The sequence below is a fragment of the Manacus vitellinus genome, unplaced genomic scaffold, assembly GCF_001715985.3.
Source record: "Manacus vitellinus isolate BGI_N305 unplaced genomic scaffold, ASM171598v3 scaffold_56_pilon, whole genome shotgun sequence".
Taxonomy (NCBI): domain Eukaryota; kingdom Metazoa; phylum Chordata; class Aves; order Passeriformes; family Pipridae; genus Manacus; species Manacus vitellinus.
The window spans coordinates 338,372-357,693 of NW_021940660.1; the positions used below are offsets into that span (position 1 = coordinate 338,372).

The following is a 19,322-nucleotide window of genomic DNA, read 5'->3' on the forward strand; positions in this document are numbered from 1 at the left end:
CTTTCAGCTCAGTAATGTTTTAATATTTTTAAAGCAAAAGATTCTGAGTGCTTCAAAGTACTAGAGTAAAAGAGGGAAAACAGATACTGTTACCGGCTTGATGTTATAATCAGTTATTTAGATAAAGTGATTGTCTTAGACTAGGAGCCTTATTAACAGTATTATTTATTAAAAGGTCAGATTTGGATAAAACGGAATTGCAATTAGAACATTTTGCTTGTATGTCCAAAATAATAGATATAGTCTGCAGACAATATTTAAATGTTCTAAGGAGATAAACATCTTAATGGTCTCTCAACAGTACAGCTTTCTGTAAAACTTGACCTCAAATAATAATAGAAAAGTAACGTAAAACCTAGTTATGCATGTTTATATCCCACTGACATATGTGGGTGTTGTGTATACGCTGTAGTCCAGAGCTTGGCATTGTAATAGCCTTGATCACATGATTGTAGATTTAATGAGAGAACTTCTTGGTTACTGCAAGGGGGCAAAATCAGGTCCAAAATACCTTGTGTTGTTATTAAAAAGAAAAAAAATCTGCCAGTATTTGCTCTCACAACCTTTTAAGACAGGTACTTACCACATTCAAATTTCATAACAAATATGTAAAACAAATAAAGCTACACTCATCTGTGCACAATTTTAGCCCCAGAAAAACAACTACTAGATTTTTCAAGGTTAAGAAAACAATAAAATAAGAGAGTGCCCATTTCGTCTTTTTTTTTTTTTAACTTCTGTGTCTGGCATTCATTATCATAAAAAAAAGTTCTCTTCAATTGAAATTGGCTATAAAGAAGAACAAAACCACAGAGAACAAAGCAGAAAATACCGTTTGATTATTGTGATTGCATCTTGCACTTGGGTGCACGGTCTGCCTCTAAACTCTGACTCATCTGCCAGCAGCAGGCTTTAAGGTGATAATCACCCACACAGAGATATTTGCACATCATGTCTATCCTATCCTGTATCTAATTATACCCTTTATAACAAACTGTTTAGCATAATTAGTGGAGTTATGCTTTACAGGAAAAAAGACAAGCCATAGTTTAGAAGATTCAACTTTTTGAAGGCACACATGTTCAGATTAGTGACTTTGGTATTTGGTCACAATAATGAACATTTTGATGCATTGGTCTATGTAAAATTGTACAATCATTATTTTAGCAAGTAAAATAATGTACTTTTCAGAATATTTACATATTGTATGTAAGCATTGCTTAAAATTATGAAATGGTTTTGGGACTCATTAATTGCTAACACTTTCACCAGTATTTTTCCAGACAAGGCTGAAAAATGCTGAAAGGGCCAGCATTGTAATCAAGAATGCTGGAAATTATCAGAGAACCTATTATTCAACTGATAGACAACAGCAGGTACAAATGACCTTAATGGGAAAGCTCTGATTTTTTTAGTTGTTTTGTTTCCTTCTAGATGATCAGAAAGGATGTTTACTAATGACCACTCTTTCTGTGTGTTCAAACTTTATTAATAAGCTGCTTTAACACAAGATCTTTTGAGGTAAAAAAGGAATAGAGAATAATACATATATGTGCACACAGGAATATATTTATTTTTCTTTGTTTGTTTTCATTGCAGTCTTAAAAGTGTTAGATGAACATTACTGATGTTGGCATCTTCTTTGTATGCTGGCAATTTAGTCTTTCTAACCCCCTTGCCCCAACCCCATCCTCTTTATATAGTAGGAAAAGCTGGAAGCACACAAAAACCAATACCCTCCCGTAAGTGTTTGTTGCCAGGCAAACCCAAACTGCATCTCCTAAGAATAACCTCCTGTCCCCAGATGGGGGAAAACTGCTGATATGAACACAAATACTGTATTAGCATAGACAAAAGAAAAAATCATGCAGAATCCATTAAAGCAGCCACAACTAATTAATCTTGTTTGAATTTGCGTGTTAATTGTACTTCTGTTGACTTCTCTTTGAGACCAGGATAAATTTATGGATTCTATCCTTGTTTAACAAAAGTTCTGCTATTTCTGTATTATCAGAAAGATGTTCAGAACATTGTGCAAGTAGAATTATTTCCCCCATGAGCTATTTAAGAAAAAACACATGGAAAAAAAAAGCAGAGTATCAGTATTTACTTGAAGAGATGCTCATGCTTCACTCTTCAGGAAGGCAAATAAATTTGTTGAATTCTACAACATATCATTCCAAGACATTTACAGCAGACTAATGATAAAGCATAGACTTGCAGAAACTCTTGTATTTCCTATGGAATTTTAAATGGAATTTTCTCCATTTGTAATAAATAAACTGCACTAATCACTCCAGTGTAAAATACAAAGAGGTCAACAATGCATCCTTTCAGCTCACCATTGTTCAAAAGGTATTTGAGTTTCCCTATTAAGTTTTCAAAGGCCAACATCTGCTGATGCTCAGAAATGGGAGATGTGGAGACGAAGGCTGTATGGAGTGTGAAGTGAAAACACAACCATATAGACCATGCAACACAATACTAAGAAACTATAGCACAACCAAACTCCAAAGACCTATTTTCCCATTCATCCCATTTCTATTATTAATGGCAGGAATATTTCTGACATATATTTCTCTTTCATTTAGTTCTTTCTTTTTTGTTGTTATAAAATATACGTCTAAACACAAAGTTTTGAAAACAGCATATCACTATGAATTTGCAGTCATGCAAATACCAAAGGAGACACTAGAGCAGGAAAATGACATTTTTAAGATTGAAGGCTTTCATTTGCACATTATTGTCATTGATGCTGTTCCACTATTTCAAGCTGCAAAACAGATGCCGTGGTGTTCAGCTTTAACACTGCTCTCACTTGCAAGGGAGATAGTTTTGATGGCATTTAACTTGCTGTCTAGAGCTTAACAAATCAGTGCCATTCATAAGCTTAAGTAAACTGACTTGATTTATAAATTGATAGACCTGACCCTGCATCATAAGAAGTGAGACCATTTTACCCAAATTATTAAAAACTTTTCAGTTGGATACTGGGCATGGCAAATTGCATTTTACAACTGTGATATTTTATAATTGAGATAGTTCTGCATTATACAAGTTGTGTCTAAACTATCTGCAAAGCTGAAGCTGTGGGGAATATTCTTTCAGTCAGCCACAACAGGATCCCATTTCTGCCTCCCTGCTTTATTTGTAATTAGCTAACGTGCCATGACTGTGTGCACTTCTTTGCTATGGAATTCAGCTGAGACCCACAGCTGAGCTGCTGTGAACTTAGTCACTTCAAGTGTTATATTTAAGTAACCATCTATTTCATTGATATAGTGGTCCTTTACATAACAGTGTCACGGTTTTGTTATAGTTTAAGTATAATATTTTGGTCCTTTAATTGCATATAGGAAAGCATTTTTTCTGTGAAGGAATACAATTCTGTTTATTTTGTGGAGTAAAGCCGAGTTCAAAGACCACTAGAGGTAATGCAGATACCAGCAGATACGCTGTATTTGCAAATCTACTTCATAAAAACGAAAGGTATTACATTTATAAACTCTTCCATTTGCTCTTTGGATTTACACAGGTGTACATACATGAAAATTAATGGTCCTATACTGTCATTAGCAAACACTTTTTTTTTTCAAGATGCTCAACAAATATTTTCTGTGCAACAGTGTCTTAATTCTTTGTGTAACACTCCGTTTCATAAGACTCAGTCTTTATCTGGTGATAAAAACCAATCAGAAAATCTGTGGTTGAGTGCAGATGAGTTGTCAGGAGTGACATTGTCTCTGACCACATAATAACAGTTACATGTTAATGCAACAGAGGAAGGCCAGCATGGAACCCCTGCACTGTAGGGCACCTAGTCAGAGAAACATTATCTACAACAGAAAGGGATGCTGGGAAATTAGATCCATGAAGCTGAATGACAATGCAAAACAATACTGGTTTTATTACTTACTACCAATACTGGAAATACTGGGTATACCTGTAGAGAAAAAAAAACCACAAAGAAATATAGTTAGCTGTTTGCTGTAGTTGGTTGAACTATTACATCTAAGATTCTGAAAACAATTTTAGAATACTGTGGTGGCAACTGCCAATATGTACCCAGACCTTCATAAATGCAGGGTCTTTAGATTCTTCAGTATGGGGCTGCAGGGACCACTAAAATGCATTGACAGATGGGACCTACACCAGCTCTCTGTACTTCATGAATTTGTTCAGAACACTTTTGTATTCCAACTAACCAGCCATTAGGTTTAATGCTCTAGATAAAAATATCAGTCATGCATGTATTATGCAGATCTAGGAGAGTAATTTTACCCAGGGATAGATGCATTGCTAACTGCTTTGGCCAGCTGCTTAAGTCAGTTGATACCTTCTGTTGCATTAATTGTATATAGCTATTTTTTCCTCTTTTACCTGACGGTTATCTAAATTAAGCTATGTAAAAGAAATGTAATTGAGTGAAACAATCTAATATAGTAGGTTGGCCTTATTGGCTAAGCCTCTCATTGATTTTTTTTTCCTCTGTTCATTTCATTCCTAAACTGAATTAATGCAAGGAAACCATTCTAGAGGCAGGTGACATTTACCATAAGAGGTGGGGCTGCAGAGGAGTAAAATTCCTTTACTGGATAAGCAATGTGGGATCTCATGTTGTATGATGCAGTCCCAAGATAGCTTCTTGTCAGGTCTGCCCTGAAATGTGTGTAGCACAAAAATATGGACATGAATCTTTCCTGAAATGCCATTTACTTAAAATTAAATGCCATTGTTAATGGACTATGGCTAGTCAGTATTTAAATCCTGGATATTTGCATCTTCTTGGTTAAATACAGTTTGCCCTTTTTAAGTTTTATTGACTTTTGATGGCATGCATTTTGCTGCAGAAATCTCTCTGTTAATCTCTATTAAACATCTGCTATACTTCTTTCAACATCTATCTTGAAGTTCTCTCTTGGTCAGAGGTGGCCCCATTCTGCAATTTAGCAAACTGGAGTGAAGGAATGTCTTGAGGATTAACGATATTCAATGTACACAAGGTTGTAAAGTCAAGTTGGGAACACTTCTAACTCGTGGCATGGCTAAGACAATGCTGAAGTAACAGAATTTGCAGACTGGGGACAGATCTGTTATGTTTCATCACATCAGTCCTGGGGCATATGTCAGAATTGCAGCTCTCTGGTTTCACATCCTATGGCACCTGTGGTCTGGCAGAGCACACTGTAGACAGCACCTGCTTCTCACCCAGCCCTACGCTCAGATGTTGTTTACAAACTTAATTATTTCCACTTCTGCTGAGATTAATGTGTATTTTCCAAAATTTTAGCATCATAAGGTATTGAAAGCTAAATGAAAATATCATCATAATAGAACAATACACTCGTAGTTCTAATAGTAACAAAAAGAGTTTTTTTTCAGTTAGGATAATGTAAGAGAACTTCTATCCCTTTCTCTTATATGTCAAAAAGACAATCAATTTTCAAATCATTTTCCCTGAAGTTTCAATAGCAGCTTGTTTAAACTTTTGCAAGTCACTGTAGCTGGTTTAAATTAGCAGGATCCGTTTTTGTTTATACACTCATGGAACCTACACAAATATTAGATAAAATACAAAACCTGTGTTCTCGCACCGACACTTTCACTGTGAAATGGTATTTGTATTTCCTCTAGGTATACTCCCCCGCCTCAAACCTCTCTGTCTCCTACACACACACACACACACACACACACAAATATCCTTTCCTTTCTCTCCTGAACAGATTGTAGCAAAAGGAGAGGTTTTCCTGCAAGTCTGCTCTCCTCATTTTTACTGTATTTCAAAATTTTCAATGAATTCATAGTGATAAATGCTTCCTGGGCAGAGAATAATGAACACAAGGTGCCTGCTAGTCTGAGGGGCTCTGGATTAACCTTGCAAAGGTGTCTTCAGGTTCTGTTTCAAAAGCTATTTCTGTCCTTTTTTTATTTCTGAGTTGGTGTGATCTTCTGTAACCAGACTGATTTTTGTAATACCAGGTATCCCTGTGTGTGGTGACTGGCCTTGATAGTGCACTACTTTATGCCCTTCTTACTAAAGAGAGTGAGAATGACACCTCTGAGTTTGTCTGGAAAAGAGCTGGTTATGTAGGGCCATGAAGCAGGATCTATTAACACACTGTGAAAACCGCACATATGATGGGAAAATTATTCTTAGAACGAGTGTTTTTGTGAGATGTGGAGTTACATATTGAGGCTAGCTCTTACATTCAGCTGAGCTGTATTTGGTGCAAGTCCTTAGGTAATGAGGCACAGGAAGTGTGATTCTCTCTCTCTCTCTCCCTCTCTGTCAGTGTGGAGGCAGGCGAAGGCCTAAGCACACATCTCCTCCTGTGCCACTGCTGCTGGGGACACCAACACACTGCAGAGTCATCCCACCACTGCCGGCCCTTTGGATGGAGCTGCTATGTTATGTGACATGGATCATTTCCAGTCAGCCTTGTATTGAAATCTGTGAGTACTTTGCAGCAGCAGTGAAGTGATGTGAAAAGGTTATAGAGATGAAGGATCAGGCCCGTTATGTCCCTTGATGCACAACTCTATTCAGCCAGGCATAAAGAGCAAATAAAACCAAGTGATTGAATTCACATATATTCAGTTGTTAAACCAAAGCAATGTTCAGTCTAAATTATCTTCCAGTTGAAATCACTGGGATGGTTGTTAATGGTAATAGTTTTAGAGTGAGGCGACAGTGAGTAAAGCGTGCAAAGAAAGTTCAGGGGTAGCTACTGGCCCCAAAATGGCAAACATTGCAGTAAAATGTCACTAGTACTATTTATTATTTTTGACTTGACTTGAGGGTGGTGGTTTAGTATATTACATGTTCACTGTAAGTGCATCTAAATATATAGGCATTACTTGAGAGGAAAAAAAATCTGATGTTTTCCTTTTATATGATCTTTTGAATCTGCCCTGTAATTTTCTCGTTTCCCCTACTTCCAGAAATGGGTTGTTTTAGCTCTTAGCTACCATGGAGCTGGCTATTGAGAATGAAGAAAAAAGCAAATCACATGCTAGCAAAGAGAGACAGTTTTTGATTTCTTCTATAGTTTGTGTCAGTGTGAAATCCATAACACAAAGTAAAAGGATCAGGATTTCTGTGAGAAGGGTCAGACTGCTGCTTCCAGTCTCCTACCCTGCAGACCCTCTCAGCACCTTCATTGTCAATTCCCATGTGAGCGTCTGCCAGCAGCACAATTAATGTAGCCAGGCTGCACCTCTTCCTGGGCAGGGAGTGTGTGTGGAATAAAGGAATTATTCTGTCAATTCAGTCTTGGCTACCATCTTTCCCATGGGCTTGTCTGTCTCTTCTCCATCACAACTTAAATGTGCACCTGCCATATGACAGGGAGCTAGGGACAGGGCTCACAGCTCACTCACATTCAGGAAAATGGTGTCACCAAGAGCTCAGTGAATTATCCAGGTGAGATCAATACAGCCCAGAGACTCAGAATTAGGACTGTCTCCCATGAAGGCATGGCTGGACATGATAGTAAATAATGCAGTCCAGGTATGAATCTGTATTAATTGCTGATCAAAGCTGTGTGAGAGCTTTTATGATAAAAGAGATGTCTTTATAATTACACTCCACACCACACATTTAACTCTTCAACAGGAACAAAATATAGAGCCTTTTATAGCAAAGAGTCAGAGCAGGCAGGTCAATGCCACACCCAATCTTTTGGTAGAATATCTGTGCTGCAGCATCACAGCACTCCCTGCAGTGAGTCTTTCTTCCCTCTGCAACTCCTTCACTGAGCCACGATTGCAATATCAGATCCTCAGCATCAATATCAGAAGTTTTGAATTCTCTAGTAATTTAAAGCTCTGAGAAGCTAGAAGATCCTGGCATCTCGTAACCCCTCAAAGGGAGTGATCATTATGATCACAGGACTAAACTTTTCATGTATTGCTAAACCTGTTTTCAAACAAAGAACCACACTCTGTGAAAGAAAATTCTTAGGAAATTTCACAGGTTTCATTCAAGGGCCCTGGAACTCCTGCTACTGTTAATTTTGCAGTTGTTTGCTCTGTAAAGATTGAAAATCTTTCAATGCCCAGAAAAAGAGCTGCTTAGATGAAGTTTGTTATCCCTCACCTCTCCTTTCTCCAGTGATATTACCAGAAATAAATGGGACAGAGGAAATACTTAATTATTGCTTTATTGGGTAACACCTTTTCAAATTTGGACTTTTTCTTGTTATATTTTAGTGAGTCCAAACCAGTATTGAAAACTCTGTCTGGGAAACTCCCAGTGAGATCAAAGGATTTTTTTTAAAGTAATTGTAATTTATTGATAGAATATCAGAAACTTTGAAAAGCCCGAAAGTTAGACCACTTATAGCACCTTGAGCATCTCAAAACAGAAACTTTGCCTTCCCATGCTGCTGCTGCTGCTTAAAGACTAGAACTCTCTTTCATTTCACCTCTTCACTGTATATGGCAAAAATAGAGTTGTTTGAAGCCAGTGACGTATGGAAGCAATTCATTTCCCAGCAACAGATGCCACCATAACCAGCACAAACAACCAACTCAGCAGGGTCATGCAAGAGGGTAGAATGCTGAAGAATAATTTTTCAAGCCCTATTTAAAAAAAACCCAACACATTATTTATAGTGCATTGTTTTTCAGTACACACCTGCAATGTTTTGCTGGCTATTGCACTGGATACCTAGGTGAAGGGAAGTTAGTTTATCACTTGCAGTTTTTCCTGACATTCCTGTCTACCTGAATGCTCTTGATACACTGCAGTTTTGCCCTCACCACTAGGCTCCCCAGCCCTATACAACTTTTGTATATATGTTCCTGTGGCTTTATATCTTCTGTAAACTTCATGGGCTAAGATTAATATGTAATATAAAATGGGAACAATAAGAAGCTTTGCTGTTTTTTAACTTAATATTGATTCATATCTTCCTTTTTCTCTTTGAAAGATTTATCAAAAGCATCAAGGAGCAATATTTTACACCCTAAGTGTAAGTGTCCCACTCCTTCAAATTGAATTATGAAGTAGGCACTGGAAAGCTCTTTCCAGTTATTTGGGAGAATGGGACCCTTAGAAAATGGGACACTATCTACTTTGAGTCTGCTTTGACAGGACAGCAGGATGTGTGATCCTTTCAGTTAGAGGGATCCATGCTACTTAGATTCCTGAACAGAAAGGACAACTTTCTGGCCAACTTCATTTATGCTGATACTTTAAGATGGTTTTGTGTCAGCAAATATTTACAGGGAAAACTGCGAACCAAGGTGAGGGTAACCAGTGCAGTTCTGTAAGCGCCATAATTTTTGCCAGAAACTGTTTCTGTCACAGCTGTGCCACAGGGACGCCTCGTAAGTCTTTTCCCATTCGGGGGGGATTAAGGCTGTGCTGCTGTGATGGAAGCTGTACAGTCGGAGAGGGACCCACTGCAGGAGAAATTCAGTGAACTGACTGAGACTGCCTAACTCTTGACTGAAAAGAACCACCAGTGTTTCCCACATCCTGGTCACTTTTGTTTCATGTTGAACTATGAATTAGGAAAGTCATGTAACAGCTGGGAGGTGGTTTTCCCAGAGTGTTTGGGCACTTCTGGTACAGGTTATTGGTTGTGAAGGGATTGACACAAAGTGAGCAGGCTTTGATGCATGGCAGCTCAGTGCAGTCTTAAACAGCACTGTCTGAAGAGAAGTGCCAAAGATGATCTAAACAAGAGGAGGAAGAAAAGGGCTAGTGCTGTCAGACACATACAACTGCTGAGGAGAAAAGCTATCCTGTAATACCAAGTATAGAGAAGTTCAATAAGTTCACTTTGTGTGTCAAAACACATTGCAGAAAAAACTATCCACAGAATGTGGCAGCAAAATGGAATGAATGTAATCACAAAATAGTCAATAAAATAGAGTGAAAATATAAAATAAATGTTAGGTGGAGACAAATGCAGAAATACTCCATTTGTTAGTGCCAGTAAAAACAGAGTACTCACTATCTTTCACAGGTAAATAATGGAAAAATGTTTTGCATTCTTGTGAAAAACTCATGATGACTTTAAATGAGAAGAACACAGAAAACAGTTTTATATTAAGGTTTATGCTTTGACTGCAGAATAATCTGGAATGGCTTGTGTTTCATGAGCTGTACCTTGAAAAGGTATGATAAAGTCTTATTGGTCACAAAAAATGGCAGAAACAGAACAGTGAAAGTAACAGAAGTTATAGTTGGGAAAGATTTGGAAATGGACATTATGCTTCTTGTTGAAGCTGAGCAAATTTCCCAAGTTCAGAGAATCTCAAGAAAAAGTATCTTTTTATTTTGTGAAAAAGAGAAAAAAGTAATTTGAGTGTTTCATTTATACAACCATTTTTAACTGTATCTTATTTAAGATACATTCACTCCCTTAGATGGAAAAAACAGACTTTTAAAATTGGAGAAAGGATGTATTACTGGGACACTGTATTACTGGATTATATAAAGTGTCCCCAGGGAATTGAAGTAATATATGAAGGGAAGTTTAGGCTCAAACCAGATAAGTTACTTCTATCAACATGTTCCAGCAACTATTTACAGAATTCACACCTGAGTAGGGAGGGTATAATGCTAGAGCTGCATTGCTGACCACAGGATGGAGATGGTGACATAAAGTCAACAGAGTAAGGAAAATTACATTGGCTGTGCAGAGAGTTTACACAATACTGCAAAAGTTCATATGCTCCAACACATAAGGCCTTAAATCAGAAAGTGACAAAAGACATGAAGCTTTTACATACCATAAATGATGCTGCTTGTAGCAAGTAATCAGACAACCCACAAGAAGAGAAGCTGATTTAGTTCTGGAGTAGGTACATAGGACCCAAGTCAAGAAGTAGTTATCAGAGAACCACTTCTGGACTGAAAGTCAACATGTTTTTGAGAAGGAAAAGGATAAAAAAAAATCCACTGCAGTAATATTTAAGCTTGAGAGAGTGAGCAGCGAGCAGCTTAAAATGAGGAAGTTAGCTAAAAGAAAAATGAAAAGAACATCTAAAAAGATATAATGCAAACAGCATGGAGGCAGGCTGGAGACAAAGTGTATGAGAGACTCAGAATAATCACATATAACTCATATATTTTTTTTCTTAAATTATAAAAATCAACTCTCTTTTAAGCTAAAAAACCCAAACCCCAAATTGAAAACAGCAGAATGTAGATGATTTTGGAAAGACACCCTTCAAAAGTGTAAGTCTTCTCAATGAAGAAAGATGGGGGGGGAAAAGCATAAAATCTGTCAATTTAAATATAAACCACAGTATTTTGAGAATCAACTTTCTCCAGACACAAAAGTTAATAATTCTTTTTTTTTAAAATAACCACAGTAGAAGCAGGAGGCCTCCCAGAGAGATGACTAGGAAGACAAGCAATCAAGGTATTATTAATTACTATTATGGTTAATTAATAATTTAATATTGAATCAAATGGTTTAATTAACATTGAATTTAATAATTTAATTGAATTTAAATTGATATTGAATTTAATTAATTGTTTTCACTGATGTTCACAACAAAGAAGGTTAGAGAGATTCTCACAATCTGAGGAATCTTCTCAATGTTTGTCATCATCTGAAGTAAATGATATCTAACAACAAGAATTACCATAAGGAGATGTACACCTAAGAAGTATTTTGAAGGAACTTAAGCATGATGTTTCTGAACTAACTCCTGTAGCATATAACCTGTTCCTTATGCCAGCCTTGATGCCAGAAGAAATGTTTTAACTGTGGTACCATCTTAAAAAAGGACTCAAGGACTATACTATACTCCTTATAGTAACAAAATATAAAGCAGACAAATTTTTATGCTATTGTAAAAGAGCCATGTTGTTGTCATGTCTACAGTATTGTGTAGTTTTAGCCTAAGCAAATAAATAACCAAAAAAATAACACCATGGACCCAGAAGAGACGAAGAAAGCACAGATGACCAGAGATGTGACACAGTTTTATGGTAAGATGAAACAGACCAGGATTTGTCATTTAGAAAATTGGAGTGGATAATGTCACGTCTCTGTCATGATACATGGTATAACAGAGCTAAATAGGGGTGTGTTATTCTATGTTCCTTCCTATCTAAGGAGGTACAGGCTTAACCATTTAAAAACATTTAAAACAAACACCATACCTTTCACTCATTATCTCATTAAAATGTGAAATGTATTGCCATAACATATCACTGAGATCAAGCTTATATTAGCTGGGTCTCTCCCGCTGCTCAGCAGTGAGCAAACACTGCGATTATGATGGAGGGTCCAGCTCAAAAAGCCAGCTTATTGCTGGTGACTGAGAAGGCAAAGAATAAATCCTTCCTGCTTCTTCCTGTTTGCCATAAATTCCTGCTGCTGATCATTGCTGAAGTCAGGATTTGAGGGGACGTGGAGTGTTCGTCAGCTCCAACAAGGTTCCGTTTTCATGATGTTATCATCATAATAGTAATAATAATAAACCTCAGAAATGACTGCCTGTTATTTGTGAAATGTTTTGATTTTTGACAACTGGGTATCTGATGAAATTCACTAATATGTTTTTAACATAAAGTTGTTTTAACAGGCTTCAGACATCCTTTAGGTGGGCACTAATTCCACTGTTCTGTCTGGTGTGTGCTCAACTGCCTGGAAAGGAGGTAACTGACACAGCAAGCTGCATTTAGCAAGATCCCTGTTTTCATGTTCAGATGTACCTTGTCACTAGGTTAGATGAGAAGCAGCTGGAGTAGCAGCTGCATTTTTTTATGTATACATATATTTATAAAATATGTATGTATGTGTATACATATGTATGTGTGTCTATGTAAAAATATACAGATAAAATATACAGGTAAATTCACAATTTTTCCCAAACATAGCTTTAAACTATTAATTCTGTGAGCCACACTCACTTTTTGTATGTGAAAAAAGTGAATACTCTTACAAAATGTTTTTCCCCAGCTTCTTGGAAGTTCTTTTTTTTTTCTGCTCAGTAAGAATTTTATCATAATTTCATGCCCCCACACTTCATGGTCTGTTACTTGGTCTATTACTCTCACATTTTACTTGATAAGGTCCTGCTTCCTATGATCTTCATTTCTGAGTTTTGATTCTTCACAGCTGCTGCTTTGAAGTCTTAGATAACATTCTGAGCATTGCACACTGTTCTTGGTTTTAAACTTTTCATTCAACTGCAGTTCATAGCTCTGTTTCTCCCAAATAATTTTTCAATAAATGTTACATTCTAATATTCTAAAATGAATGTTTTGCTTTTAATCAGGGCAAAACTGTGCACTCCTTTCTTAAAAAATAGCTAGTAACTTCTGTCAAAAGGTTTATTCTCATTTTCAATCCTTTCTTCAAAGGATTTTAAGTCTGTTGTTACTCAGTTCAGGAGGATTCTGAGTCACTGTGTATTTCATATGTGCAGGAAAGTGAGAACTGACGCTCATACTTGTCTTTGTGCCCTCTCTTTCACCACCATATTCTTTTTGACCTAATCCTGTCCAGGACCTGGCAAAGCAGCTGTCAGTAACTTACTCCTCTGGATAATATGAAAGTGTGCTGGAATAGTGAGTATGTGTGTTGTTGAATGGCTGTTAGCTGGAACCAAGCAGACATAAAACCTCAGGTTTAGCCCTTGCTTTCCCTCTTGATCTACAAGATCTAAAAGAGTGCAGATGAATCTGGACTGCAGGTCACCATCAGGTAAATATTTCCCAACCTTTAGATCTTTAGTTATTAATTTGAAAAAATTGGTCTGTGGTTTTTTTTTCACTTTCTTGAACGGACAAAATATGAGCAAGGACCTCATCTCACATGTTGAGCTGAGGGTGTTTCCAATCTCAAGGCAATAAGGATGTATGAATGGAGAGCTGAGGTCACTGTGGCTGGAGCAGTACTGCAGATATTTGCACTGTTTTCTCTCCTCTGTGTGTTTTTTCTGGGAAGAGTCCTAATTTTTTCATACCTTAGACCTTTCTGTGCAGTGTCCACAGATATGTCTATGGATACAAACATGCAGTTCTCATGTAAGTTATTTACAACCATGTGAGAGCACAGATGATGCATACTTAGAATTAACACTTGCAAATTGACACCTTGTTCAATTACACACACATAAAGAAATGACAAACTTTTGCCAGCATTAATCTTTCTTCAGAGTCATGATATGGGGCAGAATTATAATAATGAAATATCCTTATTATACAAAACTACTTACAGATATTAGCAGTGCCCTTAGGTATAGGCAGATAAGAACCAGGGCTCCATGGTCGGCCCTGGTAATTCTTCTTGCATTTTCCACAGTCTGGGCCAGTTGTGTTATGCTCACATTCACAAAGCAGTCTTTTGTTTTCTTCTTTACAGCCAGTAGCATGAAGGTTGCACTTACACCTATTTTTAAAAGGCAAAAATAAAACAAAGTGGGATATTATTTAGGGGTGAGGTAGGTTTGAGTTCAGATCATCTTAGAAAAGCATGTTCTACAGCAACCACTTGATCTCTGTGTTGTGGCTGTAGTATTGTTCTGCCATGCTTTGTAAATAGCAAGTTGTAGTATCTTCAGCTTGCACAGACCTAAAAGTAGAAATTTCACCACAACTCCAAGATGCTGAATCCTTTCTTGTTTTCACTAATTCAGCTCCACTGAGAGCAACTAAATTATTCATAATTTTTACTACAGACTGGTCTATAATCTTGTAGGAATTCAAGAGTTACTCACTATTCCCAGGAACAAAACAAGTGCTCTGCTCATGTCCTTAGAGAATCTGGCCCAAATTAAGATCCAAGTTAGGCCCTGAGAAAACAGACTTCAGTTAAATATCCTCTGCAATGCCACACTTTGGTAGAAGGGAAGCTCACTATAACGATGTCTTGCCATTGTTGTTCAGAAACTAGTGTCTTGCTATTCTTGTTCAGCAAGTGCTATTCTTGCTCAGCAAGTACTATCTTGCTCTGAAAGGAAAAAAAATTTCCTGCTGTAATTTGATATAGCTGTAGTCGCTGAAGGTCAGAGGAAATATTTTGGTAGGCACACTTGGTTTTACTTGGGAAAGAACACCTAATTGAACCTTGTGACAAAATCATTAGATAAACCGGATTCTGCATCTGGTCTTCGAACAATTGTATTTTCTTTAAATTCCCCTCTTTCCCTGAAACTGGGACACTTACAGAATGGGAAGTTAGTTTCATAAACAGTAAGGCATTGTCACCTCTTTCCATCCCTTTCCAAGAGATGTCAAAGTCAGCTCAAATCTGTTTCTGTTGGGGGCTGGAGGGAAAACTAGTATTTAACGACCTTTCCTGTTTGTTTTCCTCATGATTGTATATCTAGTGATTTAAAGCGTTCTCATGTGGGCATTTGTCACCTGTTCCATACAGTGACCAATAATTAGAGCAAAACAACACATGGAATGGCCAAGTGCAAATTAACAGCTGTCAAACTGACTTCCATTTGGAAGGAATATGACCTGAAGCAATTGGCCACGTACGTTTATATCCCCAGGGTAAAACAAGCTTGCAGTTGTCATAAGTGGCTGCTGGAGAGAATCCCTAAGAATATGTAATACAGTAGATGGTGGATCATTCTCCTCAATGCTAGAAATGAGACAGATGAAACTGCTGTTATTTGAGCAATGCTCATTCTAAAGAAAAACATGTTCAGCACCTTTAAAATTGAAATTGCCAAAATGTATTGAATATGCTAGACAACAGAAAGAGCGAGTCATTTTTATACACTGTCCAAAATATTGGTGCTTGAAGACTAAATCAGTTGTGGATTTTCAATGACTGGCCACTGCAGAATGAAAGATGCCTGTCTGGGTGTCTGTGGATGAGATATGCCTATTCACATAGAGATTGAAGATTTTGGTAAATGGAACTGCTATTAAGAAAAGCAATGGGTGATTTTACTGTCCACACAAATATGAAAATGGAAGACTCCAAACAGGAGAGATATACAATAATAACAAGACCAAAAAATAGGGTCAGAGGAGAAAAGCAGGAGAGACTGTGGAGTCACTAGAAAAAATGAGAGAAAGGAAGAGACTGGATTTCTTTCTGTAGGAGATTTCTGTTTTATTGTAGGGACTCATCAGTGTCAGAGGCAGCAAACTGTTCTAGGCAAGAAGAAAAAAAAATGGCTGATTCTGAGGAAAAGCTGTTGTTCCTAGAGCTCTGAAAGGGTGCTGCAGACTGGTAGGGGAACAGAGGTGGGGGAAAATAAATGTATGTCCATCTGCTAATGGGTGTAAATGTGCACAGCTCTTTTAATAAGCACCCAAAAATAAAGAATGGTTGTGTTAGAAAACCTTGTACAAAATCTCTTTGCACTTCTTAGATGCTGTGCTTGTCTTGTTCCTGGAGAGACAGACTGATCCTTCTTTGGTTTTGCTTGTAGACAGTGCTGACACTGAAAGAGAACAAAAAGCATCTATAGAAAGTAACGTGGATGGTACCACGTCTGGGGAAAACTAAGCCAGCATCAAATTCTGTGGTGTATGTGGAGCCTTTCTTTAGGAAGGCTGCACTAGGAACTGGGCAATCTGTCCCAGGGACCTCATCAGAGTGTACATATGCACAGTCTTGGAGACTTTTGCAAAGAGAAATGCCTGTTGTGCTTGAGGGACTGACTTCTCTGAATGACTGAAAGAGGTAAATGTGTGTAGCAGGGCTAAGAGATGACTAGAGTACAATAAAAAGTTAATTCTATCTGTAGGATAAGCAGTAAGAAAAATAGAAATATTTAAGGTTACAGAAAGAAGACTATTTAGGTAAAAGTACCATCCAGATGGACCATGAGAGAACCACTCTAGTGATGAGATACACTGTGGATTGTGAGTGGTGTGAAAACAAAGCAGCAGAGTCTGGGCCTTTGGCATTTCAGCTGTCAATCACCTGAGCACCACTGATCTGGTAGCTGACTTGGACTCCAAGCAGATCACTGTCAGGATGAGGACATCAGCTTCCTATGGAAGACTGCCCAAGTTCAGCTCTTTTTTAAGGAAGGTTACCTTTCTTTTGTACTCCAGAGGTAAGGAAATATTTTGTTACCTTATAGAATATCCATGATGATAAATTATTACTGAAAATCCTAGGTACCATTAAACACTTGCTTTGAAGGCAGTTCCTAGCTGTTATTGCTTTAAATCTGAGACAGGAACAAACGGTTTATGAGATTTACATACAAAGCACATTCAACGCCAAATTTCATATAGCCTTTGTTGATCCTCCCATTAGCAGAATGTTGTCGCTTTGGCTGCATGTATAAGAATGGAGGAGTTCTGAAAACCTAAAGAACTGATTTGACATCCTGTGTATTGAGTTCCAGATGACGATATTTTTTGTGCCTATACAGTTCTTGAAATCCAAAGAAAAAAGCCAAAGTCCTGTGTGAGGTATTACGTACACACGCCCAGAAATGCAATTCCTGGGTAGCAGTGGGTGGGTAGCAGCTGCTTGGCAGACCAAGTAGGTTTGCCTGTGCAAGAAGAAGGGACGACAGAGGGAGCTGTAATAAGTACAACAGGTTTGAGAATACAGGTTAAGGTCTGGCAATGTGGGAGGACGTATGCTGCAGCCTGTGCACTGCACTGGCAAACAGCCTAAGGGCAAAATATCATGTAAGGACACAGCAAATGTTAAGGGCAAAGTGCAGTTTTGAGATACAGTACATGCTCACTGTAAATGGCACTGCTGAGGTCTAATGCTTGTATGACTTTACAAAGAATGTCGGAAGTCCATGATTATAAATATCAACAACTCCATGGACAATTAGGTCACATATGGGGAGATGCAGGCCTTGAAATAGCTTTCTACCTGAAGGGAAAAACTATCTGCCTATTATGTCTGGTGACAGTTTTTCCAGACTTTTGTTTTTTTTATTGCTCCTGGTGGGGGGCAGCTCTGCCAGTGTTGAGCTTGTGGAAGTGAGTGCCTCTGCTCCACAGTACTTGCCTGCATTTGGAAACTTCCACCCTGATGTTGCTACAGCACGGCTGATATCCATCTTTCCAGTTCAACCTGTGAGGACTGTCCCTGCTAAGCAGCCTGGTTACAGCACACACAAGAACACATTTCCCTCAACGTGCAAATTCAATTTGGAATTGCTGGAGATTGATATTGCTGTCCAACACTATAAACTCTAATTGTGTGGGAGAAAAAATTTGTTTTTCTGACCACTCATCTCTGACAGACTCATTATTTTGTCATAAAGCAATTGAAATGATATTTTTGGCAGTTACATAAGGCGCAAGAAGCACTCTGGCGTGCTGAAGGAGCAGTGCTGTTGTAGTGGGAGCCCTGGGTGTGCTGTGTTCCTCACAGACTCTATTTACATACAGACAACTGACATTAAAATGCTGTAAATATCACCAAGGTAATTGCTAATAGCGTGCTGACGCTCGCATGGGAGTGCCAACCAACAGACTGGGGGGCACGTGAGGGGATCGTTGATGTTGAAGAGATCATTCATGAGAAAGAAAGACAAGAGAAGCTCTTTGATACATTTTTAACGACTAGCCATATGTTCCTCACTTAGAAACATCTTTGAATCATTCTAGGTCATTGCCAAAGTTTGGAAAATCAACTTAAAACCAACTTGGAAGACTTCTGCCCAGACCCTTTGCTTTTACATGCCACGAGTTGGCTCTCTGCTCCCAGGTAAACAAAGCCTGAACTTGCAGAGGAGTTGGTATGTTTGCTCTTCACGTTCCTGCCCACATATTGTAAAATACCATTTTACTGCACAGTTTTAATTAGGCATTTTAAAACACTCAGGAATGTTAGGAGCCTTAGTCAGCTTCTCGGTGCTAGCAACTACTTCCAGCACCTTGTTACAGTGGTCCTAAAGGACTCGGCCATGCTTTTCATGACATCAAATGTGTTAAGGCTGTCATCTACATTATGCCTCTCAAGCTTACTAATGACCTTAAGGCAGCTTCACCAGTGAGAGTTCTAATATGATCTAGACAAAGATGAAAATTCCACATTACAAATAGATTTGAAGTAGAGAAGAGATGTAGGTTGAGAAAGTGAAAGTCAAAATATAAACACCCTTACAATATACCATGAAATCTTTTGGGTAAAACCAGCTTTGCATTATTTTTCAGATTTTAAATTTTTGACTCTTATGAGGCAAATTCAGCATAACTTGAGAAACTGTATGTACAGGTAAATTACAAAACTTTTGCACCATTGAGTGTGCAAGGTAAACAACATGAAAATACTTAGATAAGTCTGATTTTCCTTTAATTTTTTCTAACAACTGGAACATGTTTTCATTGAGGCTCACATTTGCTGAATATTATTATTCATTATATCGTAAGATTTTTCCATGTCATGTCAAAAAAA

At 37.8% G+C, this 19,322-nt stretch overlaps 1 protein-coding gene across 10 annotated transcripts in view; it reads right to left on the bottom strand.

The window, feature by feature from the left end:
- NTNG1 (netrin G1) overlaps nt 1-19,322 on the bottom strand; it is a 150,401-nt gene that overhangs the window by 44,623 nt on the left and 86,456 nt on the right. For all 10 annotated transcript variants that reach the window (XM_029963242.1, XM_029963238.1, XM_029963244.1 and 7 more), the window contains exons 4-5: nt 14,194-14,366; nt 3,917-3,943 (exon numbers count right to left, since the gene is read on the bottom strand). In XM_029963242.1, the coding sequence (XP_029819102.1) occupies nt 3,917-3,943; nt 14,194-14,366 (200 nt within the window). The remainder of the gene's footprint in view (nt 1-3,916; nt 3,944-14,193; nt 14,367-19,322) is intronic.